Source organism: Borostomias antarcticus (genome assembly GCF_949987555.1).
Source record: "Borostomias antarcticus genome assembly, chromosome: 20".
In the NCBI taxonomy this organism is placed as follows: Eukaryota; Metazoa; Chordata; class Actinopteri; order Stomiiformes; family Stomiidae; genus Borostomias; species Borostomias antarcticus.
Window position 1 is genome coordinate 2,373,130 of NC_140253.1, and position 27,007 is coordinate 2,400,136.

Below are 27,007 nucleotides of genomic sequence, written 5' to 3' on the forward strand. Positions count from 1 at the left end.
AAAAAGCACAAACAAAAACAACAGTAATCCAAAATCGTCGATAGGAGCAGCCATCATAAATGTCATCCCAGCTCAGTTCAGATAAGGTGCATGTCAGTAGTATGCTGTGCTTTAACATCCCCCTTGCTAATCCATGTATTCCTAATCCCCTAGTCCCCGGCAGACTCTCGGGGGGCAGCTGTCCACTGTTTGACAGCCAGCTGGCTAAAATCATTGTTGTTTGTATTTCTCTCCCCTCCCTCCATCCCTCCCTTCATCTCTCCTCCCTCCCTCCTTCTCTCCCTCCCTCCTCCAGGTGACTGTCCTGCAGGTAACCAGGACCCCAGTGAAGCCAGAGAACTTCTCCTTCACAGTGGATCCCTCCATAAGGAACCTGACTGCTTACATCACCGGAGGAACCCTCTCTTTCACGCTCACCAGCTCAACAGGTGTGTATGGAAGGGAGAGCGTGTGTGTGTGTGTGTGTGTGTGTATGTGTGTGTGCATACATGTGTGTCTACATACCTCTCTCTCCCCTCCTCCAGGCGTGTCTCAGAAAAGCAGCCAATCAAGCGGGCCTCTGGGCGCCATGACGACCGTGGGCAACCTTCGCCGCATCAGCCTCAACACAGACAACCAGACGGGATTGTGGGAAATCAGCATCAATGCCACGGAACCCTACACACTCAAGGTCATAGGTCAGTAGAACCCTACACACTCAAGGTCATAGGTCAGTAGAACCCTACACACTCAAGGTTATAGGTCAGTAGAACCCTACACACTCAAGGTTATAGGTCAGTAGAACCCTACACACTCAAGGTTATAGGTCAGTAGAACCCTACACACTCAAGGTCATAGGTCAGTAGAACCCTACACACTCAAGGTCATAGGTCATTAGACTCAATGATTTCCATGGCTTGATATTTCCAACAAAGAGATCGTCAAGACACAAATCAAAGTGTGTGCGTGCATTTGTTTGTGTGTGTGTGCGTGGATGCGTGTGTGCGTCTGTGTGTGTGCGTCTGTGTGTGTGTGTTTTCCAGGCCAGAGCTCTATTGACTTCATCTACCATTTTGTGGAGCATTACACTGGAGCTCATGGAGACTTCAGTCTTAAAGAGGGACGTCCTCTCTCAGGTAAGACCATCATCATCATCATCATCATCATCAGAGGTTAAATTGTGATTTGTTACGTGGGGGGGCCTTGTGTTAGCGGGGTAGGCATGGGTGCAGGCAGTGGCAGCAGTGATGGTGGCACTTTAATACTGCTTCATAAATAGCAAATATCAAGACTTTAATGATCTATATATCTTTAAAGTATTCTTGATAAAATACTATTCTAACACTTTGCTTTTCAACCCTATGCTGTGCTGTTCCACCCTGTGCTGCATCACTAACTCTATCTCAATCCTAGAACATATGAAAAACACCGTAGTCAAATTGAGCCTATGATAGATTAAGCAATGGTCAGATTACCTAATGCTAATTTAACTAGCTAAAATAATAATAACCTTTACATTCCTTAAGCATCTGTACGTTTTCTCCTTTTACTCCACCATTTCTCCGTCTCATTTTAGCGTTTAAAATAATGTAACTTAAGAAATGAAAGGAAATAATTAACTTCTGCATTGCCTGAGTAGGAGCAAAACATAGAATAATTTAGCCAGTTTGCTAACGGTAAACTAATGTAGCTAGCTAACGTGGCTGAGCTTCGCGATTCGTGGCAGACTAAAATCTCGGTGTTGTTAGAGAAAACATTATTTAATCAGAATATCAGACGAAGTAGGTAGGTATACTCACTCATAACATAATCTGAGGGCTCCCTCTCCCATGAGTTCACAGCACTTCTAATCTGACAACTGACTGATTGACAAGCGGAGCGAAAGGGATGACGCAACATTATTGTAACTTGAAAAAAACAGTAGCTAAAACGAATATGATTGAACTTGCAATTGTTGCATTCTTTTAACAATAAATGTAAAAATGAATTAAATGTTGATGATAGATGTGCCGGGGTTGAGCCCCAGGCCAATTTAACCCCGATCATCATCGTCATCATCATCATCATCATCCCCATCATCATCATCATCATCCCCATCATCATCATCATCATCATCACCATCATCATCATCATCATCACCATCATCATCATCATCATCATATCCCTAAATCTAACCTCTCTTTCCCCCATCTATTCTGTCTCTCCCATCCTCTATCTCTCTTGCTCTCTCTCTCTCTCTCTCTCTCTCTCTCTCTCTCTCTCCCTCTCTATAACCTCATTCTCCTTCCCGCCCCCCTCCCCCTCCAGGTGCCAACGCCAGCCTGCTGGTGACTGTAACAGGAAGTGACACGGTCAGCGTGTCGGAGGTCGCCCTGGTGGAGGCCACGGGGTCCTCAAGGGAGGTCAACGGAACCCTGCGGTCGCTGGGCGGCGGCAGCTTCCTGGTGGCGCTGGCGGATGTTCCGGAGGGGGAGTTCGCGGTGCGCCTCAGGGGGGAGTACGGCGCCTCCAGGTCCACCGCAGGAGGCGGAGGCAGCTTCCAGAGACAGGCCTCCACTCAGGTCAAGACCTCCAGCTTCTCCGTCACCGTGAGTACGGGCGGGGAACGGGGGAGGGGGGGGTCAAAGTTCTCAAGTCGTAACCTCCGCAGCAGGAACGTGTGTCACAGCTGGGATGCCTGCTTGCCCCCCCCCCACCCCCCTCCTCCAGGCTCAGGCCAACACCACCGTCGTGGAACCCGGCTCCGCCGTCTCCGTTCCTTTCACCGTGACGACCGCTAACGGTACCGGTGGGACCTTTGCCGTCCGGGCCGCCAATGACCGCGGCTTCGCCTCGTCCCACCCCGCCACCGTCTCCGCGGTGCCCGGGGGCGCGGCCAACGGCACGGTCACGCTGACGCCTCCAGCGGCGACCGCGTCGGGGACAGATGTCACCCTGACGATCGAGGTGGAAAACACTGGAACGTCCGACTCTAACTATGCTGTTCTGTGACTCTCGGTGGTCACCAAGGTAACTCGGGGTGGAGTGATAGTGAGATAGAGAGAGAGAGAGAGAGAGAGAGAGAAGGGATTCAGAATGCAAACTGTCAGTCACCAAATTGGAAGTGTATGTATTGACGTCTCTCTTCTCCATCTTTCCCTTTCTCTCTCTCTCTCTCCCTCCCTGTCTCTCACTCCCCTCTCTCTCTCTCTCTCCTCCTCCCCCTCTGTCTCACTCCCCTCTATCTCCTCTCTCCTCCCTCCTCTCTCCCTCCATTTCTCTCTCCCTCCCTGTCTCTCTCTCCCCATCTCTCTCTCTCTCTCTCTCCCAGATCACAGACTTCTCTCCCCCTCAGTGCCAGGTGGTTTCCATAGCAGCGACTAACTGTACCGACGTCTGCAGCCACGGCGACGCCGTCTGGGAGCTCTCTGCCAACATCACCGACGGCAACGGCACCGGCGTGGACCTGGTCACCCTCAGCCTCGGCAACGGGACCCTCAGCACCAGCACGGCGACCGGCGCCGCCGGGGAGAACGTCACCGTGGTGTCCTACGTCGCCCCCTGCTGCTCGGAGGCGGTGGAGCTGGTGGCCGTCGACCGAGCGGGGAACGTTGGGAGGTGCGCGGCGTCGGTCAAAGACGGCCTCGCCTCCTCCACGGCCCGTGCGCCTGTTACCAACGCCACCACCTCCTCCGCAGGGGGGGGGCGGAGCCACCCGTGTCTGACTCTGGGGCTCTGGCTGTGTGGGGCGGCGGCCCTCCTGCTGTAGTGTGGAACGAACTGGTTTAACAGACAAACCAGAGTGCAAATAAGGAGTAGAGTCCGCACACTGGAGCATATAGAAAATAGTGTTGGAGAGAATTCATTATTAAGAAACTAATCACTATTAAACTATTGGGAACGGTGTATTTTCTATATGCTCCAGTGGGCGGACTCTAATCCTTTTCTCTTCTTTCTTGTATAGTTTGCCTCCGGGGGGAGCTGTCGAGTCCAAACGGATCTCCTGTGTTGCCCCCCAAAAATGTGATTTTACCAATACATCCATGGATTGAACAGCCGGAGACCCGTGACACAGCTGAGCTCACATTTCACAAATTTACTGAAGAGGGATTGTGTGATTTTATTGTTAATTTGGTGTATTGATAAAGTTTACATGAAACACTATGCAGCAATAATGAAGTAATTGTTAACTATTGTCCGTCTGCATAGTGTTTCATGTAGCCTAAACTTTATCAATACACCAAATGAAATGTGAGCTTCGCTGTGTCACGGGTCTCTCCGGCTGTTCATTCACTTTTTTTCGGGGCAACATAGGAGATCTGTTTGGACTCGACAGGCACACTATTTTCAAGGGGCACCTGAAAACGTATCTGTTCAGGCAGGCGTTTGAGCACTGCTGATGATGTCATACCTGTAGGCCCTGCTGTCTTTCTTTGTTTTATTGTATTAGTATAGGGGCCTGTTTTATTGTATTAGTATAGGGGCCTGTTTTATTGTATTAGTATAGGGGCCTGTTTTATTGTATTAGTATAGGGGCCTGTTTTATTGTATTAGTATAGGGGCCTGTTTTATTGTATTAGTATAGGGGCCTGTTTTATTGTATTAGTATAGGGGCCTGTTTTATTGTATTAGTATAGGGGCCTGTTTTATTGTATTAGTATAGGGGCCTGTTTTATTGTATTAGTATAGGGGCCTGTTTTATTGTATTAGTATAGGGGCCTTTAAGATTGGCCACTTTTTTCATACTTTCTTGTTTTACTGTGATGTATGTTCAATTAATCAATCAATCAAAGCTTTATTTGTATAGCGTATTTCATACCCAGAGGCAACACAATGCGCTTTACAGACAAGGGAGGTGGGCATACGACCCACCCCTACATATTCCAGAGGGAAGCAAAAAAACAGTAATCACCCGGGGGCCAGATAAGTGAGCTGTAAAAATTCTTCCCTGACCCCTCTCAACAAGGCGATGGAGCAAGCTCCTGGATTATGTTTGTCTACCGGCTAAGAACATTTATAAAGCAATAAATAACATTAAATTACATTTTCAGAGTAAGAGAGGCTAAAAACATCATAGGAGAGATATGGCAAATACTGGTGTGTGTTTGCCATGGCCCAGGCCTAAAGCCGGAAGTGGGCTGGTGTATGTCTGTGTGTACGTGTGTGTGTGTTAACTAAATGTTACGACATCCACAGCAGACACAGGGGTATCTATCGGACTCAGGGTGGTCTGCTGGTGACAGTGGGGCATCCACTGGACCTGGTTAGAAGATAGGAGGGAGAGAGAGAGGCACTAGGGAGAGGGAAGGCAGAACAGGGTTAGTAGCACACAGAGCCATAAAAGCAACACAGATATTAAAACAGGCAACCTGGAGCAAGCTCCTGGAATATATTTGTCTAACGGCTAAGAACATTTATAGAGCAATAAATTACATTAAATTACATTTTCAGAGCAAGAAAGGCTAAGAGCATCGGGTCCAGGCCTAAGCCGGATGTGGACTGATGTGTGTCTGTGTGTACGTGTGTGTGTGTGTTAACTTTGTTGATGTGTGTACGTGTGTGTGTGTGTGTTAACTAAATACTACAACATCCACAGCTGACACAGGGGTATCTATCGAACTCAGGGTGGTCTCCGGGCGACAGTGGGGCATCCACTGGACCTGGTTAGAAGGTAGAAGGGAGAGAGAGAGAGAGAGGCACTATGGGAGGCAAAAAACTATTAGTAGCACGCTGAGCCATTGAAGCAACAGATGTCAGAACAGAACAAGCCTGTTTCAGGGTAACCGAAAAGGTACGTCTTGAGATCTCGTTTGAAGACCTCCGTTGTTTCGGCCCTTCTTAGGCACTCCGGCAGGGTGTTCCCCTGTTATTTCTTTTGCTATGTACTTTTTGTTACCTGCACCTTATGTGAAGCACTCTGTGCATTCGTGCTGAGATGGGCACTATACAAATACACTTTTACTTACTGTACTTACTTAAGTCGTAGTAGTAGGGTAGTACTAACACATGCACACACACACATGCACACACTGACATACTTAGAGTGTCTGCTGAAGACAGACAGACAGACAGACAGACAGATAGATAGATAGATAGATAGATAGATAGATAGATAGATAAAGAGTTGGCTCCAGTTGATTCCTGGATATCTATATGTCAAAAGATGATGTTTCACAAACTACAAAGTATAGTGATGAATAATTGTTTTAATTAACAAAATATAAATTCAATGTCACAAAGAGGTCTGATACAGTAGAAATCTGGTTCAGAGCTCAACATCAGCCTGATGGATCAGATCAGAGAGCGTAAAGATTCTAAACATGTTGACACCTTTATAACCTCTACTTCAGAGGATAAGAGCCAATCAAGACCATCAGAAAGAAACTAACCAATAATTGACGTGTATTACGTGGACATGACTCTTGTAACTGGGGAAAGCTTTTACAGTAATATGTCACTCAAACAACTCAATTTCCACGGCTCATCTGACATTTTAACATTTTGCAAGACCCCAGCATCACCAGGTGTCAAACTACAGTAGGAGCACACCCATGCATCCGGACCACAGCTCTAACAGTCCAGTTCAAAAGTTTATCTATCAACCATACTTAACCATAATAAGATCCCCACCGTGGGTCCATGCACTTTGCCTGTTGCCATGCAGTATCACACTCTCCATACACTCTCTATACATCACTTTGTGATTTTTATCCGTGAAAGGTGCTATACAAATAAACATATTATTATTATTATTATTGTTATTATTATTATTATTATTATATTATTATACAGTACTAACCACATCTCCTGTATGAGACACAGTGCACGTGGCCACATGCCATCTCCAAACCCATAATGGCTGAGAACATACTAACTACAAATGACCTTTTATTAGCCCTTTTTCCCAATACAAGCAGACTATACAGCATGATTAACCTTCATCAAACAAAAATCACTGGACATTAGGGTTGCAAAATTCCAGGAATATTCAAAGTTAGAAACTTTCAATGGGAATTAATGGGAATTTATGGGAATTAACAGGAATAAACTGGGAATTTGGGGGTTATTTATACCAACTGTATTTACTTTGTCAAATAAGACGCTGCTTTTTCGCTTTCTCTTCTTACGGTAAAAATGGGTAAACTGAACACGTGATAATCCGTTTTATCCTTTACCGTTGTTTCCTTTTTTGCTTTCCTGACAAGAGAATAGGATGCTCGGTTGTTTTATCCTTTTACCGATATTTCCTTTTTGCTTTCATGACAAGAGAATAGGATGCTCGATTGTTTTCTCATATTGTCGTGTAACCCTTTCTTTCTCACTGCTTCAATTCATTCCATTTGATCCTGTAACCGTTTTTGCGTTTTTGCTTTCATGAAGAGCGATAGCGATGCTTGATTGCCTTTTCCCTTTGGTCGTTTTTCGTGTAGGCCTATCCTTTTCTGAAAGGTGCAGCCTATTAGCCTACTGCTTGATTGCTTTTTCTTTCTCTTTTTTGCACATTTGCTAATGTGGAGGCATCAGTATTAAAATGAGACTGTTTTATAACCAGTCAAAAACTCATTGTAGTTGCTTTAAGTTAGGTAAACACATCTCAGTAGAAAATGTTGCAGAGTAAAACTGAAAAAAAGGTTCTAAAACTAAAACTGCTCTAATACAAAAACACCAAACATCTTGATCAGCAGTTTGGTCTCTCACAAAGTCATTGCCGTAGGCCTCCACAGGGAGTGTCTTTCCAGCTGATGAAGGTGGGGTTGTAGTGGTTCATCTCCACGCAATCCTCTTCATTTTTGGGACCGCCATGGTCTGGCTGGCCAGGCTGCCAGAACCTGAAACACAACACAGTCCACACACCATGCAGTTCAGCACACACAGACAGGATTAAAATAAATATATCGTCACCTTCTTAAAATGATTTCCTTTTTTGAGGAAAATTATTATTTTTGCCTAAGTCATCTCTTCATGATGCTGGCCACTGGTAAAATTGACTACATCCTCAATTGAAAAGATCACACTGTTCCTACCCCAGTAGTATAACGGCTTTGTCCCTTATAGTGTGTGTGTGTGTGTGTGTGTGTGTGTGTGTGCGCGTGTGTGTGTGTGTGTATGTATGTGTGTGTGTTTGTAACTGATGTCACTGTGTTGCATTATGTGTGTGTGTTTGTAACTGATGTCACTGTGTTGCATTATGTGTGTGTGTTTGTAACTGATGTCACTGTGTTGCATTTCGAGCCCCTCTGACAGGGCTTAGTGCACCTCACAGTGGTTTGAACTGAGAGAATATAAATAACTAGAAATGGTGCTCGGAGCGCAGATCTTCGCCCATGCAGGTTAATGGGTTAATGGGCAATTTAATGGATTCCTTCCCCCATGCTACACCACACCAAAATTGGTCTGGTAGTTTTTACATATTCCTGCTAACCAACTAACCAACTAACTAACTAACTAACTGACACATGCCACCAAAAACATTACCTAGGTAACAAACAAGTTATTGCATTCCTCAGAAACACTGCTAGTTACGCCACTGTAACCCATACATTTCGGCATGCCCAGGGCGGGATTAGAACCAGAGTCTCCCCGGGTTTCTTTGCTTGGGAGGCGGACGTGCTGACAGTTGCGCCAATAGGGACGTCCCTCTTGGCAGAACTGTCAGTGCCTCTTTGACGGGTGAGTTTCACAAGCTACTCTACGTTTCACTCGGTTACACCAGCAAGCAGACAGTATTAGCAGTGACAGTGAGCCAGTGTGTATATCCACACCCTCTGCTTCTCAGCTGTACACAAGACCAACCACAGACAAGAAGAGGGAGAAAGCTGGTGGACATGAAGGGGATTTTCTGTCCTGTCGTCTCAGAAATTATATATTATTATATTTATTATTATTAAATAATAATAATAATAATTATTATTATATATAAGTAATATTCTTGATAACAAACATGTCATCATTCAGGTCTAACTGATGCCACTACGTAGCATTTCACAGTGCTTAGCACATCTCTCGGGGGTTGAGCTGAGACAGTGTTAACAATAACCACAGTGACCACAGAGCTACTGCAGCTACGCCACCAAAAAAGCTAGCAATTAGAAGGGCAGTATGCATTCTAAGAAATGAGTTTAACCAATTCAAATATGTGACGTGCATGCATGTGTGTGTGTGTGTGTGTGTGTGTGTGTGTGTGTGTGTGTGTGTGTGCGTGTGTGCACCAGTATGCAAGGGTATGTGTATGCATGTGCTTGGGTAAGTGTGTGGGTAAGTAAGAGTGTATATGTGAAAAGTGCACTTGACGTGTGTGTGTGTGTGTGTGTGTGTGTGTGTGTGTGTGTGTGTGTGTACGTCTATTTCTGTTGCCTTTATAACGTTAACCAATAATCCAGCATTCATCTGTAGGTCCAGTACCAGGGCTGTAATTCTTCGTCTGATATACACAGAAGGTTAGTTCTTACGTCAGGTTCAGAGGTGTCCCGTCCACCCATGTCCAGGACCTGCGTCTTCCGGACTGGCGGAACCTCAGAGTCAGACCGATCCAGTGAACGAGCAATGAGCCATTTTCAAAATCATAGAAGAGATTCTGTTGAGGTGATACATAGTCATTTTCAGGCAAAAAATACTGAATATACTGTAGATAACTCTCCTAGCTTTTTTGTATTGTCCCACCCCCACCCCCCCTCTCTCTCTCTCTCTCCCTTCCCCCCCCTCTCTCTCTCTCTCTCTCTCCATCTCTCACCTGTTCCTCTTTGCCGTTTATGATCACCAGGTCTGCTCCTCTCCCTCTACAGTCCTGCCGGCTCCTCTCCCAGGTTTTTACCCCCGTGGAGAGGTAGTAACAGCTGGAGCCGAGGTTCTGCCACCCTTGGGGACAGACCTGCCTTAGGAGGGCAGAGGAGGACCGGAGAGCAGAAGAAAAGAAAGGAGAAGTTATCATCACATAGTTTAAAGTATTTGTGAATTTAATTTCCCTCAGAGTTTGCACTTGGGGCTGGTCTATGGGGGTCTTGGGGCTGGTTAACGTAATCAAGCACACTTCAGGAGCTGTGACTTGTATTTGCAAATATTGACCAATCTCTCTCAAATACCTCCTGGTTTAGTCAGGTGGTCATTGTTGCTGGTCACACGGTCTCTCTCTGAAATACAGAATGCAGAAGTTGCCAGATGTGGTTTGTGTCCAAAATTCACAAAGAGGGAAGTGAAATATAGCTGTTGTGATTGGGATATGTATCCCAAACACACACACAGACACACACACACGCACACACACACACACACACACACACGCACATGCACACACATTCACATGTCACCTACCAATCAAACGTAGGGAGATGTTCAGAGTGGCTTGTAGGACACACAGCAGCCCAAAACTCACAACAACCAGCCTGAGTGTTCTCCCTGTGAGACAAACACAGATACACACACACACACACACACACACACACACACACACACACACACACACTCATGTAGTATACCTACTATGGGTTTTATTACTTTGTGTGTGTGTGTGTGTGTGGTTTTAACTGATACAATGATAGGCAGGTGAATTATTTTAAATAATTTAGCAATAGCTCATATGAGGCTGAATCATCACAAATTTTTAACCTTAATATGGATGAGAAACATACTGTAGTAAAGAGTGTGGGTGTGGGTGTCTGTGTGTGTGTGTGTGTGTGTGTGTGTGTATGTGTGTGTGTGTGTGTGTGTGTGTGTGTGTGCGCGTGTGTGCACGCGTGTGTGTGTGTGTGTGTTCTCTTACCTGTATAAGGGGATTGTTCTTTCTCAGTTTCTCTGCTTCTAGCGTCTTCTATGACCCGCTGGTTCTCATAGTCAGCCATCTCCACTCCTCCCTGCAGGACACTCTGCTACCTGTTTCTCTCCTGCTGCTCTTCTCTTTCTTCACAAGCGCATCTAGTTAGTGTTTAGCAGTGCGTTCTCAAGCAGCCATACCATCGGTGACACTATTAGCAGTATTAGCAGTGACCCAGTCTATTTTCCATCACACAACGCCCTCTACGTCTCTGCTGTACACCACAAGAGACCCCGCCTCTACTCACTGACCGACTACAAATACTGTAGAATCAGGAAGCTGATTTCTGTCACGTCTTCTAAGAAATGATATGACTAATATTCTTGTTAACCAAGAAGTCATAATTCTGGTCTAGCTGATGTCACTGCCCCTCCAGGGTTTAGCGCACCTCATGGGGGCTCGAAATGAGAAAGTCATCATTCGGCTGGGGGTGAGGGGGGGATAGAATATCAGCCAGGAGAAGAAGGTGGCAAACATGGAGCAGGTTGAAAAATAAACATCTGGAAGTTTATGTCACATTTCTGCAGTGAAGGAAAGGCGCATGTAAATCTACTATATTATATTGATGGTTATTTCAGCAGTGGCTACAACCAAAAAGTACGGCCAAAACCAACCAGAGACCTAAAGATAATTATAATCAATTAAACCATCAAGTGCTTTTTGTTTGACTTTGAAAATGTAATAGAATACACTTTCTGCATTTTTTCAATTTAATTAAATGCTTTTCTGCTATACTGGTGAATACACCTTTAAATATATAAAAGTGTTTTTTTAGCCTATGCAGATAGCTACGGTGTGATAAGGTGAATGATCAGTTCCAGTGTTTCCAATTCTGATCCAGCACAATAAGATAGCCAGTTAGCTCATGAGCTCACAACAACTAGCAGCAGCTTCCATAACATTAATGGTAGCGGTCAGTGGCTAAAGCAGTTACACTGATGATTCCTGTAACGTTAGCTATTTTGCTGCAATTGGTTCAACTTCTGTTTCTGGACAAAGGTAAGGGATAAAAAGATTGGAGTGAAAGGATGAATGTGTGGTGGTTTGGGGTATAGTCCCAAAGTCATACCCACCGGGGCTTTGAACCCCCGTCTCCCGGGTGGGAGTCCTATGCCACCGCTACTCTACTTGTGCAGTGGAGATCGGCAGGTTGATTTTGGTGTCCTCCTTTATTTTGGTGTGCTGGGACTACTGCCTCTTGTGGTGCCAACAGAGAAATGCAGGCCAACATTGACCGGAGGGAGGGAGTGATAACCGGACAAACGCTATTCTAGGTGCACTGGCTTACAGCCATGCACAAAAACCACTGCCTCTTGTCTAGGTGCGCTGGCTTACATCCATGCACAAAAAACACTGCCTCTTGTGGTAGCAATATAGAACTACAGGTTAACAACCCGACGGAGGGAAGGAGGGAGGGAGGGAGTGACAACCAGACATTTGCTGTCTTTGGTGTGCTGGCTTACAGCCACGCCGTTAAATTAGTTCCAACCCAAAAAATTACGATCATAGATACATTCAGAACACCATTCAGAAGTAGGTCTATTTCCTGTCTGAAACCATTCAGAAGGAGGTCTATTTCCTATTTAAACCATTCAGAAGGAGGTCTATTTCCTGTCTGAAACCATTCAGAAGGAGGTCTATTTCCTGTCTGAAACCATTCAGAAGTAGGTCTATTTCCTGTCTGAAACCATTCAGAAGGAGGTCTATTTCCTATTTAAACCATTCAGAAGGAGGTCTATTTCCTGTCTGAAACCATTCAGAAGGAGGTCTATTTCCTATTTAAACCCATTCAGAAGGAGGTCTATTTCCTGTCTGAAACCATTCAGAAGGAGGTCTATTTCCTATTTAAACCATTCAGAAGGAGGTCTATTTCCTGTCTGAAACCATTCAGAAGGAGGTCTATTTCCTATGTAAACCCATTCAGAAGGAGGTCTATTTCCTGTCTGAAACCATTCAGAAGGAGGTCTATTTCCTGTCTGAAACCATTCAGAAGGAGGTCTATTTCCTGTCTGAAACCATTCAGAAGTCTATTTACGGCTGCGGATGAATCATCTCTGCCTTTGGTCTCAATACCAAGTCAGTCGATTTATAATAAATGATAAATAAAACCCAACACGAAGCAAACTTTGCGAAAGATTTTGTCAGATGATGGATGGTGGAATCTATGGAACTAGGGAACTATCTAGGGAACTATTATATCAGTTAGTGATAGAAGAGGAAGGTGACAAACAATAGAGGAGGCCATGATGTCACTGATCTTTTTGTTTTTTGTTTATTTACTATAGTGGTAAAGTTTACAGACATTAACTAAATATAGTACAGCAACATTTTGATTTTGTGCATTTTTGCTTAAAAGAGCCACACAAAACTTTAAAGCTATTAGGCCATTTACAAACAAAATTAAGGTCATTTTGCAAATATTCCCAACATACAGTAGTCATCATCATATATTGTCAAACACAAACATTACTAATTAAGTCTTCCTATCACCAATGTGTGTATGAAAACCACATCCCTGAACCAGGTTCATATCCACAGGTTCATACCCCCCCTCCCGTCCAACCAATCTATATGTGTGAAAAAAATAAAGAATCCTCTTCTTTGTTCTCACACTGTGACTGCTGGTCTCACTTATTCTTATAGAAGGCTTTACTGATCATGACTGGCATGTACAGTCAGTTCACTTACTCTAGACAAATGCACGTATGTCATTTTGAATAAAAACATCTGCTAAATGACAAAAATATAAAATTAAATGTAAAAGATATCTTCATAACAAACATTTCCAACATGGGCTAATTAAATACACATGGGTGTCGTGGGGGTCTGGTTTCATAATAAACAATCACAACACCTGTTTTCCATTCCTTTAAATATCAGTGTGCCAACTCTATGTCAATGTCATGATGACAGTTTTGCATGTGCCAGGAGCACCCTCCACCCCCCCAAAAAAAAAATCAACCACCGTATCTACCACCCGATCCAAAGGTTCTCATGTAGAAATGTATGGGTTATGAGTCTGAAAATGAAATCATCTAGGTTTTATCAAACATAAGGTTTACTAGAGAGTCTCCCAGTAGAGACTATAGACATATCTTTTTTTAATGTTTTTATTGATCTCTTGTATGTAATACGTTGTATGTTATGTCCCATATTGTATATTATGTCCTGTCTTTAATATGGACCCAAGTTTGAAATAAAGTTCATGAATAACAAATAACACTCGTTAGCAGTATATGCGGTATCGTCTTCTGCGTCAGGCCTGTAGGCCTCATGTGCAGTAGGCCTACTCAGTTGGCTGTAGTGCAAATGGAAAGAATAAATGATTTGAGTTTCAATTTGGAGACCACCTACATTCCACCTATATTGTTAACTTATTTGTAGGCTTCCCTTTACTAGCCTGTCCAACTGAAAGCAATATTGAAAGCAATACATGAAAAACTCACAAATGCAACTGGGCCTGTTTCATTCATGTTCATCATGCAGTAGGCCTTATACAAACATATATGTATTTCACAGGTGTATCTGACTGAACAGTGGAGATGGATGGCCTTTTAGCTTCAATCTTTCATGTTCGTGCATTGAATACCCACAAGCTGTGGTACTGTGCTGTGATTACAACTAGCTTGCAAGTAATCCATGGATTAGTCTTGCAATACCAGACTTTGGAGATCTCTGCCTCCGAAAGACATCTCCATCGGATATCGTTGCTAGAAGCACAGAAAACCGACGCTACCAATCAAAGCCACTACCTACATCTCCAATAGGGTGAAAGACCCGCCTTACTGGAAATTATGTCCTCCAAACAAACTGGAGTGGAGAATCCAAACAAAAAATCTGTATGATTTCACATTCATGTGCACAGTTCACATCAATAACATCACCAAATTGCACAGAGCACCAGCGTTTGCATTTCAAGGTGGTCTAGTTGGGAGTTGGGCGCAAGCACATTTGACACTAAACTTACATATCGCCAATGTTTTCAATTAATTTCAATAGTCACACCCCCTATTGCGCTGGCCAACCCACTGTGGCGCAAACGTCTTTGCACACCACAAAATTGCCACTCGAACTCAACGGAAGCGAGAAATATTGAGTTTGCGATGGACGAAGCGGTAGGGCATAACACCACTTAGCGCCCGCATAAAAATAGGGCCCATCACATGTTTTCATCATATCATTAACAGAGTAAAAAGGTCAGATACATCTAGTATGACTGAGAGAGAGGTGTACATAAAACAAAGGTCACGGTATTGAATCATCTGCCTCCATTAACATCAGACCTCTCTCACAGATCCACCTTTGAGTCTTACCACATGCTTCGTCATTCCATTTTTTCACAGGATCTTGATAACTGGGGTGTAAGTAGATATCAACACAGTTACTTGAGTCACCATTAGGCTCACCGCTGCCCCAGTACCTACAGGGTTAAATAACAACACACAACCAGACAGTCACACACTGAGGGAGGTACCAGTATCTACAGGGTTAAATAACAACACACAACCAGACAGTCACACACTGAGGGAGGTGGGATCATGACAACAACAGGTGGTTCCTAGCATAGCCATGAATATGAATGAGTTGTGTCAATGAAAGCACTGGGCGATAACATAGATTTATAATAGCATGTTTCAAAAGGTAACAACTCAGGGCAATTGAATTTTAACTGAGTAAGCCTGAGTTCTGCACATAGTAAAGTTTTTCTTTTTCTTTTTACTTCAGTCCATGTTCTAGATTTGAAGAGTTTCCAGGTTTTCCTCATTGCAGAAGTCAGGTTTACTTAGCCAGCTTTGTGAAATACCCGCCTGGTCCACTTCATCAGATTAAGTGCTTGTTTACAATGTTGCCTGCCATGCCGAGGAGAAGACGCGCTCAGATATTCAGGTATTTCCTCGCCACCTAGATAGATAGTGATTGCCCTGTTTTTCGGCCATGTTGAAAAGAATGAATACTAATGTGGAATAAAGCTGGGATGATTCGTCTACGTCGTCGATGTCATCGATTATGCAAATTCATCTACCCGAAATGTATGTGTCGATGACGTCAGTTCTAAGTTCAAAAGTACACGATGCTAATGCTACACAATGCTCACTTGTTTTTGTATAGTTTGCATCGCAGCGTCCTTTTGGGCTCGTCTTGGGTGAAGTACTCTCACACATTCTAAAGAATCGACAGAGAAGGTCTGCATCCGACGGAAGAGAAAGTGGCATAGGCGTTGGCTATCATCTATGGAGTGAAAAAGTTCATCAAAAGACATTGAGCAAGCAACCATGAAGGATCCGATACTGAGTAAGGTGTGGAGTTACACGGTGAACGGGTGGCCTAACTATGTGCGAGAGGAAGCACTGACACCTTACTTCATACACCGCCATGAACTGTCTGCAGAACAGGTCTGTTTACTGTGGGGCCTGCGAGTCATCATTCCCCCACGGTACAGAGAAAGGTTACTGGAGGACCTGCACCAACAACATCCAGGTATGTGTCGAATGAAGGCCCTAGCCCGTGGCCATGTTTGGTGGCCAGGACTAGATGGAGAAATAGGGAGCAAAGTCCAAAGCTGCCGGGTCTGTCAAGCAGTACAAAAGTCACCGGCAGTCGCACCTCTCCATCAGTGGAGATGGCCAGAGAGAGTGTGGCAGCGGATTCATATAGACTTTGCGGAAAAGGACAAACAGTACTTCTTAGTACTGGTGGACAGCCACTCCAAGTGGTTGGAGGTGGCGCACATGACATCGATTACATCAGCCAACACCATCGACGTGCTGCGAGATCTGTTTGCAGCCTACGGCTTACCAGAAGAGTGTGTAAGTGACAACGGCCCTCAGCTGACTTCTGCCGAGTTTGCTAGGTTCATGAAAGAGAACGGAGTCAAGCACACACTGGTACCAGCATTTCACCCAGCTTCGAATGGGGCAGCTGAGCGGTCAGTTCAGATTCTCAAACGAGCGCTGCTCAAGCAAGCCCTGGAGGGAGAGAAGGGCACGGTGGCACTGAAGCGTCGGCTGGCCAACTTCCTGCTTACGTACCGCAGTACGCCGCATACAGTGACCGGCCGGACCCCTGCAGAGCTTTTCCTAAAGCGACAGCTACGCACACGGCTCAGCCTACTCCGACCAAATCTGGCTGAAACCGTGGAAGAAAAACAGGCAAAACAGAAACAAAACCATGATCATGGCAAACTACGACTACAGTACGTGAGTTCACAGAGGGCGAACGCGTCCGAGTGAAGAACCTCAGAGGAGGTAAGGAGAAATGGACTCTGGCCACTGTCATCCAGCAAAAGGGTCCAGTCACCTATCTCATTCAGGACGGACTGAGAAAACGCACTGTGCACGTGGACCACATGTTGCCATGGAGGGACAACACTCAGGAGACAGTGCCGGAGGAGGAACAGCCGCCTGTCGAGGTGGAATTGCCAAGGCACCTGATCCCCATCCAGGAGCAAACACCCAGAATAACACCACAACAACAGGTGCAAGGTAGCTCCACTGCAGGCATGTCTACACAGCGTTCACCAGAGACTGAGGCAGTTCCATCTTTATCGCCTTTAGTCCCTAGGAGTGTGTCAGCACAGCCTGCAGTGCGCAGGAATCCTGAGAGTACTAGAATGGCTCCAAAGAGACTGAATGTGTAACAGAGTAAGACACTGTTGAGTTCAGAGACAGAAATGTGTTTTGTTTTGAAAAAAAAAAAAAGTTCTTGAAAAGTGTGTTACGATGGGCATTGCATAGTCTTAAGGTTTGAAAGATGGTTAGTATGGGCTATGTTAGATTTGTTTGGGAGCAAACAATCTTAGGGGGAAGGAGTGTAATAGTTTAATACTAGTGCCTGCTAGTTGCTGAATTGTAGAGATGCGTTCTGATTGGCTGAGTGATGTCATGGGTGGTTGTTGTCTGTCGTACCACCAAGTTCAGTTGTCATGCGAGAATGCAAAGTAGAGAGACGAAATATAAACGTATGACTGAAACCTATCTCTCCGCCTGATCATTTATATTAGTAATACCAGTATGTAAAGTAACCAGGATATTACAATCACTATGTAATATTTTCAGGGCGACACTTCACAGAATTCATAGTGATGATTTGTGGTTGTTTTTATATAACTTTATATGCACATAGCAAGCTGAAAATATGTATGTAGACTCTCTATGATAAGTAATTGTAGGAGAGTCCGTTACTTTTCCGTTGCAGTTTAAAATGTCGCAACACAAGCCCAGAAAATCAGTCTTGTCACTGCGTTTGGGCGTTCCGACCGCCCCTCCCGAGTGCGGGCGTTAAGACCACCTTATACGCTAACGTTATTCCAGTTTTGTGCATGCTGCAGCACAGTGAATTATAGAAGGAATACGCTAGGATAGCCTACCTTAGATATTTAATAAATTTTTCTGTGTTTATCTTTACCTATTTTCTGTCCAAGTAAACAAAAGGAGATTGTACTGTAGCACAGGTTATCTCAGTGCACAATAAATGATTAGGCTTCAATAAATATGATAACTATGCTATCAAATATCATGACTGAAAATAGTAAAAAGGGATCATTTATATTGCATTTCATGATTAAAAGATTTTTTTTTAAACTCGTGGATGGTGTAGATTGTAGATAAGATAACCAATTAAGTGAATTATTGAAGGAATACTCTAGCTAGAGGCCAGAAGAGGAGCAGTGCCCACAGAAAGCAGAGATTCAAGGCATGACCGGAACAAATGACTAATCATGACTAATCGAAAAAATAATCGTTAGATGTGTCGATTACCAAAATAATAATTTATCCCAGCCCTAATGTGGAATGTGTCTTGGCATGATTAGAAGATGGGCGGGACTCGGGAGCCTGTGTGATGTGCACTGGTTTGCGGTAGCCTATTAATCAAATCTTTTTTGATTGATTTTTCCCCCAAAGTCGACGACTAGTCAAAGTTCGAATATTTATTTGACAGCCCTATCACACAGACGTGTGAGCGCACAGAGCCACAAAATGCATTCATGGGCGGAGGTCTGCGCTCTTCGAGCAACATTTAAAGTTTTGTTATGAATCTAGAGCCTGAAGAAGGAGTAGTTTTCTCTTACGCTGTGGTCAGTGGTGTTCCATCCACCCAGGTCCAGGTCCCCTCTACAACTCTGTCAGTCAGACCGATCCACACTCTCTTCTTGAAGGTAAGGAGAAATTCCTGTCGTGGAGAAAGATGAAGATGCTATTTACAATATGAGCAGAGCATGGTTATAGGCTGGGTTGGTTTATCCCCTCTCCCTCGTTCGCTCTTTTCCCCTCTCTTTACTCCTCTACCTCTCCCCTTCTTCCTCTCTAACTCAGTCGCTTTGTCAATCTCTTTCTCTCCCTCTCTCATGCTTTTCTTTTTCTCTCTTAATATCTCTCTCTCTGTCTCTCCCAATCACACTATCAACCTCTCTCTTTCACACACACCTGTTCCTCTCTGCTGTTTATGATCACCAGGTGTGCTCCTCTGCTTCTACAGTCCAGTCTGCTCTCCTCCCAGGTTTTCTTCTCAGTAGAGACGTAGTAACAGCTGGAACCAAACCACTTCCATCCATCTACAAAACAACACCAAAACACATCACAGCCAGTTTATTAGTGTGACTGTAAATCCAACACTCCTTTAATCCATATTCAGTGAGTTACCTCTGTTTCATAACACAACACAGGTCACTACAGAACAGTTCTCCACCTCATTTGACCAACTCTGTTATCTTAACCAACATACTGTAAAACGTACCACAAAGTTTCGTCCTAAGGGCATCTCTCTCTCTGGTCAGGTTGTTGTTACTGGTCTGTAGCTGGTCTCTCTCTCTGATCAGGTTGTTGTTACTGGTCTGTAGCTGGTCTCTCTCTCTGGTCAGGTTGTTGTTACTGGTCTGTAGCTGGTCTTTCTCTCTGGTCAGGTTGTTGTTACTGGTCTGTAGCTGGTCTTTCTCTCTGGTCAGGTTGTTGTAACTGGTCTCTAGCTGGTCTCTCTCCTTGGTCAGGCTGTTGTAACTGGTCTGTAACTGGTCTCTCTCCCTGGTCAGGTTGTTGTAACTGGTCTGTAGCTGGTCACTCTTGTTGGTCAAGTAATTATTGTGCGTCTGTAGTGTCTGTCCCTCCACAATCAGTCTGACTTTAACTTTGTTAACCATGGTGTCTGTTGAGGAGTGGTGGCAAAAGTTAATATTGACCATTTCACAGAATGTTCATATTCAAAACAATAATACAAGTTAGTTATACAGTGAAGTTTACTTGTTTTTTGTAATGCAGCACTGCCTCTACCTCTATTAAGAATGTCTCCGTAGGGAGACAAATAAACTTGAACCTTGAACCTTGGACCAAGAAGTTGTTCTGGTAGCTGAAAATTCCATTGCTTCCATTGAAAGGGTCTATAGCATTCTTCATAATACAGTATCTTATACACAGTAATACACAATCATCAACAAAGATTATTTGTTTATAACATTATATTGCTTATATTATCTATTAACGTTTATCCTATTATCAAACAAAATATTATATTATCGATTATCTTATTATCAAACAAGATTATATATACTATTACAACACAGCTTCTATCATATTGTATGAGAGATACTCACAGCTGACTGCTGCACCTATGATCCCAGCGAGTAGGAGAACACACAGCAGCCCCAGACACACTGCAGCAACTCTGGAGAGGCTCCACTCTGGACTCCCAGCAGCTGTCGACACATCTACAGTAAAACAGTGTATGTGTGCGTTAGTGTTTGTTTGTCTGTGTTAGTTTGTGTGTGTGTGTTTGTGTGTGTGAGAGAGAGTGAGAGAGAGAGAAAGAGAGTTACTCGAATGCTCTACTGCTGTCTTCTCTGGTGTAGCGTTCTCTGATGTAGCATCCAGAACGCTTGAGCCGGGATCATGACCTCTGAGGGTATCAGCACTTTCGTAGATGTCCACCATCCTCTCCTCCATCTCCCCTCTGTCGAACTTCACCTTCTTGGTCATGTCCGGCTTGGCATAGATATCCTCAGACATCTTTCTAGACCTTCTAAAGTTCTGTCACTATGCTACAACTTCACTACAACTCTACTACCACAACTACACCGTCAGGGCTGTACGACAACTATGCTACAACTTCACTACAACTCTACTACCACAACTACACCGTCAGGGCTGTACGACAACTATGCTACAACTTCACTACAACTCTACTACCACAACTACACCGTCAGGGCTGTACGACAACTATGCTACAACTTCACTACAACTCTACTACCACAACTACACCGTCAGGGCTGTACGACAACTATGCTACAACTTCACTACAACTCTACTACCACAACTACATCGTCAGGGCTGTACGACAACTATGCTACAACTTCACTACAACTCTACTACCACAACTACACCGTCAGGGCTGTACGACAACTATGCTACAACTTCACTACAACTCTACTACCACAACTACACCGTCAGGGCTGTACGACAACTATGCTACAACTTCACTACAACTCTACTACCACAACTACACCGTCAGGGCTGTACGACAACTATGCTACAACTTCACTACAACTCTACTACCACAACTACACCGTCAGGGCTGTACGACAACTATGCTACAACTTCACTACAACTCTACTACCACAACTACACCGTCAGGGCTGTACGACAACTATGCTACAACTTCACTACAACTCTACTACCACTACAACTCTACTACCACAACTACACCGTCAGGGCTGTACGACAACTATGCTACAACTTCACTACAACTCTACTACCACAACTACACCGTCAGGGCTGTACGACAACTATGCTACAACTTCACTACAACTCTACTACCACAACTACACCGTCAGGGCTGTACGACAACTATGCTACAACTTCACTACAACTCTACTACCACAACTACACCGTCAGGGCTGTACGACAACTATGCTTCAACGCTCACAGTCTCTCAGGGTGATCTGTCAGCAGGTCTGTCTCTCTCAGAGTGTGAGGGAGGTATAACGGTGTGAAATGGTTTGACCACTGTCTGTCTTACCCAGCATTCAGAGAGGAGGGAAGTTATAAAGAGGAAGTTCCCCCTACTGTAACACAATATAGGAGTCAATCCGCAGTTACAGTAATGTGAGCAGTACAATGAGCAGACTATCCTAAAACCTGGTTAAACACAGCCCTGTCTAGGGCCCGCTCATATACTAGACCGGCAGGTCCACCGACCAAGAGATCTCGACCAGACAGACTACTATGCTGTACTACATATAGTCCCACCAGTAAACAAATCAAGGAGGTTATAACCAAGCACTGGCACATCCTCTCTGCCGATGAGGCGGGCAGAAGTCTGTTTTCTAATGTTCCTCTCTTTGTGTATTCCAGAGGTCGCAACATCCGTCACAGACTGATACATGCTGATGCTTATGCTGAACAAAGAGGGAGGTTGGATGGTCCTGAGGGCTTTTTTCCTTGTCGCCACTGTACCTCTTGTCAAAACCACAAGAAAACCAATGCTTTGTCAGTCATGCTACTAAAAAGGAGTACAAGATTAGACAGTTCATCACGTGTCGCTCTACTAATGTCATTTACCTTCTAGCATGTCCCTGTTGCCTCCAATATGTGGGAAAAACCAACCGTCAACTCAGAGTCCGTATCAATGAACATAAAAGCTCCATCGGCAGAGGTGACCCCATGTCCCCCGTAGACAGACACTTCCAGAGGTGACCCCATGTCCCCCGTAGACAGACACTTCCAGAGGTGACCCCATGTCCCCCGTAGCCAGACACTTCCAGAGGTGACCCCATGTCCCCCGTAGCCAGACACTTCCAGAGGTGACCCCATGTCCCCCGTAGCCAGACACTTCCAGAGGTGACCCCATGTCCCCCGTAGCCAGACACTTCCAGAGGTGACCCCATGTCCCCCGGAGCCAGACACTTCCAGGAGGCCCAACATCCAGTCACCACACTCAGGTTCTGTGGCATTGACAAAATCAACCCCAGCCGCAGACACACAGATCTGGAATCAGAACGACTCCAGTGTGAAAGCAGATGGACCTTTATGCTCAAAACGGAACACCCTGTTGGTCTCAACGAGTACTTGAATCTAGCATGTTTCCTCTGAATCTTGACTCCTAGCATCTGCATGTACAAGTACAACCTCCTTCATTTTGACACTCTTGCAGCATTCTTATGTCATTTTTTGACAACCCTGTTGTGTTTTTGAACTGCTTTCTTTTGCACACTCTGATCTGCCAGACCAGTCAAACATCCGCCATTTTCACACCACCAGTGTACATGGCTATTTACACTGCACTGTTTATACTGTACTGTATACTGTGTTGTCTTTCCAGCCCCATTATCTGTATTGTGACTGAATCGGCACTACAACTACAGTCCTGCAGTTTCTCCAGCGTCTGTCGCTTTTTTATTTTGATCTCAGTTTCTCTGGATTGATTTGAGTGGCTCTCAAGCCCTCTTCTGTGGATTGGTGTGCGGGTACGTAGCCATTTACTCCTTTATACTGACGCACCCAGTCCTGATGTTTTGAGATTTCCTAGGCCCTGGAGTTATTGGCGCAGCTTCACCACTTTTTGTTTAAATATTTGCACTGTAACAGCAACATATAATTATTGATTTGAAATATGTACAATCCTGACACCAATATACATTTTTTGACAGGGATGTTCACACCTAAGCCAGTACAGACATCATGTCCTTAGTACATGTATCTTCATAAGGTATTTTCATTGCCTTTATTGACAAAAGTAATAATAGTAAAAATATTATCAATAATAATATAATAATTATTAATAATACACTTTATTTATAGAGCACCATTCGTGACATAAAAAAAAAGTTCAGAGTGCTTTACTAAAGAGACATTAGAAACAAAATATAAATGGCAATTGAGAGATAGTTAAAGTAAAGTGCATTATAAAAGAGACATCAATTAATCAATACAAATAGAAAAACATTAAATAAGTAAGATCAAATACACTGGTAGAATAAAATACAATAAAAAGTACACTTTCACCTCTCCATTTCTCTGTTGTAGGTAGGTAGGTGGGTAGGTAGATAGGTGGGTTGTGGTAGGTGGGTAGGTAAGAAGGTGGGTAGGTAGGTAGGTAGCTAGGTTGATAGGTTGTGGTAGATAGGTAGGTAGGTGGGTAAGTAGGTTGGTAGGTAAGTGGGTAAGTAGGTAGGTAGGTTGTGGTAGATAGGTAGGTAGGTGGGTACGTAGGTAGGTAGGTAGGTGGGTCGGTAGGTTGGTAGGTAGGTTGTGGTAGATAGGTAGGTAGGTAGGTAGGTAGGTAGGTAGGTAGGTAGGTAGGTAGAGTGATTGGTAGGTAGGTAGGTAGGTAGGTAGATAGATAGGTAGGTAGGTAGGTAGGTAGGTAGGTAGATAGGTAGATAGGTAGGTAGGTAGGTAGGTAGGTAGGTAGGTAGGTAGGTGGGTAGGTAGGTAGATAGGTAGGTAGGTAGATAGGTAGGTAGGTAGGTAGGTAGGTAGGTAGGTAGGTAGGTAGATAGGTAGGTAGGTAGGTAGGTAGGTAGGTAGGTAGGTAGGTAGGTAGGTAGGTAGGTAGGTAGGTAGGTAGGTAGGTAGGTAGGTAGGTAGGTAGGTAGGTAGATAGGTAGGTAGGTAGGTAGGTGGGTAGGTAGGTAGATAGGTAGGTAGGTAGGTTGTGGTAGATAGGTAGGTAGGTACAGTAGGTTGGTAGCTAAGTGGGTAGGTAGGTAGGTATGTAGATGTCTTATTTACTGTAAGTCGCTTTGGATTAATTTCTCTTCAGTCCTGTCCCTAACCAGGACTTGGACAAATGCAGAGGACATATTCCACCGGGAAGCGCTGAAGATGTGTGTGTGTGTGCGTTTGCGTTGTATGTACTGTGTACGCACGCTACTCATTCATGTGTTTGTGTGTGTCATTGTCCGTGTAGCTAATAAATACGGAAGAGCATTAGGGCCAACAACTGAGTTTTTTTTATTTTTTTTATTAAAGGAGTAGTAAAGGGAAAATGCATGTTTAGCTCTGTTTAAGGTTACTTAGGTTCATTTACAATGATTCAGATCAAAACGTTGACAAAACTAGCACTTTTGAGAAAGTCTGATAATTGCTCTACCACCGTTTTGGTCATGAAATGACAAATGGGGCAAAGCGACAGAAGAAGCGATGTCATCGAAGCGTGCAGGCGGTCTCTGGTTTAGCAGTGTCCCAGACGATCGGGGCGCAGGCGACTGCCCCGCAGACGGCGAGGAGGAGCCGTGGGGAGGAGCCTCTGTCTGGTGGTCCTGGTCTCCATCTCTGGCAACCTCATGAACATAACCCCCCCCCACCCCCCCGATCCCGTAGTCATATTCAATAGGCCTTTACTGGAAAAGAGGAAATGTTCTCAGTCAAATTGCCTGTCACATTGGGGGAAACCAGAGCTCTTTTTTTCACTATTGTGTCCATGAATGAGAGCGTTGACAGAGGAACTGAACAGGGACATTGAGAACTTCCTCAAATTAAAAACTCAAACTAGCGCTGCTCAAACACCAGTCAGACAGAGTGATAGAACAACAGGTACATTGAGGGAAAGAATAGGAGAAGGAGGTGAGCAAAGGGGAACAGGTTGAAAATATAAACGGGAACCTGGAGCATTCTCTCATTCAAAGTATGCAGATGCTCCCCTCCCACTCTGTTCCATCTGTTACACTGGGGGACAGAACAGTAGCTAGAACTAAGTCCCTGATTGGCCCGGTCACAATGTAATTTCTGGAAATGGTTCTAGATAGGGGGATAGCCACACTGATCTGCGGAGAGAAATGGAATGTGAGCTCGCGGGATCAGGATGGTCTCCCCTCGCCTCCTCTCCTCTCCTCCCCTTCTCCTCTCCCCTTACTCCTCCCCTCCCCTCTCCTATCCTCTCCTCCCCTTCTCTGCTCCCCTTACTCCTCTCTTCCCCTCTCCTATCCTCTCCTCTCCTTCTCTGCTCCCCTTACTCCTCTCTTCCCCTCTCCTATCCTCTCCTCCCCTTCTCTGCTCCCCTTACTCCTCTCTTCCCCTCTCCTATCCTCTCCTCCCCTTCTCCTCTCCCCTGACTCCTCCCCTCCTCTCTCCAGTGCCTGCTGGCTGTGTTCAAGGGCAGGTCTGTCCTCAAGGGTGGATGAATTTAGGCTCCAGCTGTTACTTCCTCTCGACTGAGAAGAAAACCTGGGAGGAGAGCAGACAGGACTGTATAAGGAGAGGAGCACACCTGGTGATCATAAACAGCAGAGAGGAACAGGTGAGAGATGGAGGAGGGGGGGGGGGGGAGACAGAGAGATGAAGGGGCACATTGTGATGCAAAGTGAAATAGAATAGAGTTCAGTGTAAACACAAAATCTAGTGTTGATAGAGGAACTAAACAGGGATATTGAGAACTTCCTCAAACTCAGAATAGCGCTTACACCAGTCAGAGGGGTAGAACAACAGATACATTGAGAGATGCCAGCACGAGAAGGAGGCAAGCAAAGTGGAACAGGTAGAAAATATCAATGGGAAGTCACAGCCATGCTGGAAAGTAGGAAATGCACATGCAAACTAGAGATGGTTGTCAGAGAGCACAGACCGTCGCCCCTGAATGGATTTCGTGGATCTATGCATGCCGTAATTGAATGGGTTCTAAATTGCCCCATGCTACACCACTCCACCGAGTTTCATGAAAAGCATTCTGGTAGTTTTTACGTAATCCTAGACCAAAAAATGAACGGAGGTGAATGGTCGCCCGGGCCGTGTTTGGGCGGCTGTGGACCCGCCCCGTGATTCGCTGAGGTGGAGGTAAAAAATGACTGGAGGTGAATGGGTGGCTGTATTTGGCCGGCTCTGTTGCGCCCCCAACAGGTCACAGCCGGCAGGGGGGCAATGCGGTGCACTCCGGGCTCTCCCCCCACACACCCCAGTCCAAACCCTGTGTCTCTAGCACCCTCACACAGGGAGCTGGCTTCGTTCTAAGTATTGTTTTCCTTTGAGGATCGGGCCCGTGATTCAGATCTGCTCCAAAATGTTATGGGTTCTAAGGTGTTATGGGTTCTAAGGTGTTATGGGTTCTAAGGTGTTATGGGTTCGCCTCTCTTCCTCCTGTCCTCAGTTTTTTGAGTCACCAGCCGCCACTGTTGTAGATTAACATTGTTGTTGTACATTAACACATATTAACATTGATTACCTCCGCCCCAGGGGAAAAGCCCCGCAGGGCGGAAGGTAATGTTTTCACCCTTGTCTGTCTGTCTGTCTGTCTGTCTGTCTGTCTGTCTGTCTGTCTGTG

At 44.8% G+C, this 27,007-nt stretch overlaps 1 protein-coding gene across 1 annotated transcript in view; it reads left to right on the plus strand.

Annotated features, from left to right (window-relative positions):
• vwa10.2 (von Willebrand factor A domain containing 10, tandem duplicate 2) overlaps positions 1-3,727 on the plus strand; it is a gene marked incomplete at both ends in the record, with an annotated part of 10,057 nt that extends 6,330 nt beyond the window's left edge. The window contains 7 exon segments of the mRNA XM_084454436.1: positions 296-428; positions 525-677; positions 1,023-1,115; positions 2,287-2,567; positions 2,689-2,967; positions 2,971-2,988; positions 3,314-3,727. Coding sequence (XP_084310562.1) covers positions 296-428; positions 525-677; positions 1,023-1,115; positions 2,287-2,567; positions 2,689-2,967; positions 2,971-2,988; positions 3,314-3,727 — 1,371 coding nt within the window.
• Positions 3,728-27,007: the final 23,280 nt, after the last annotated feature.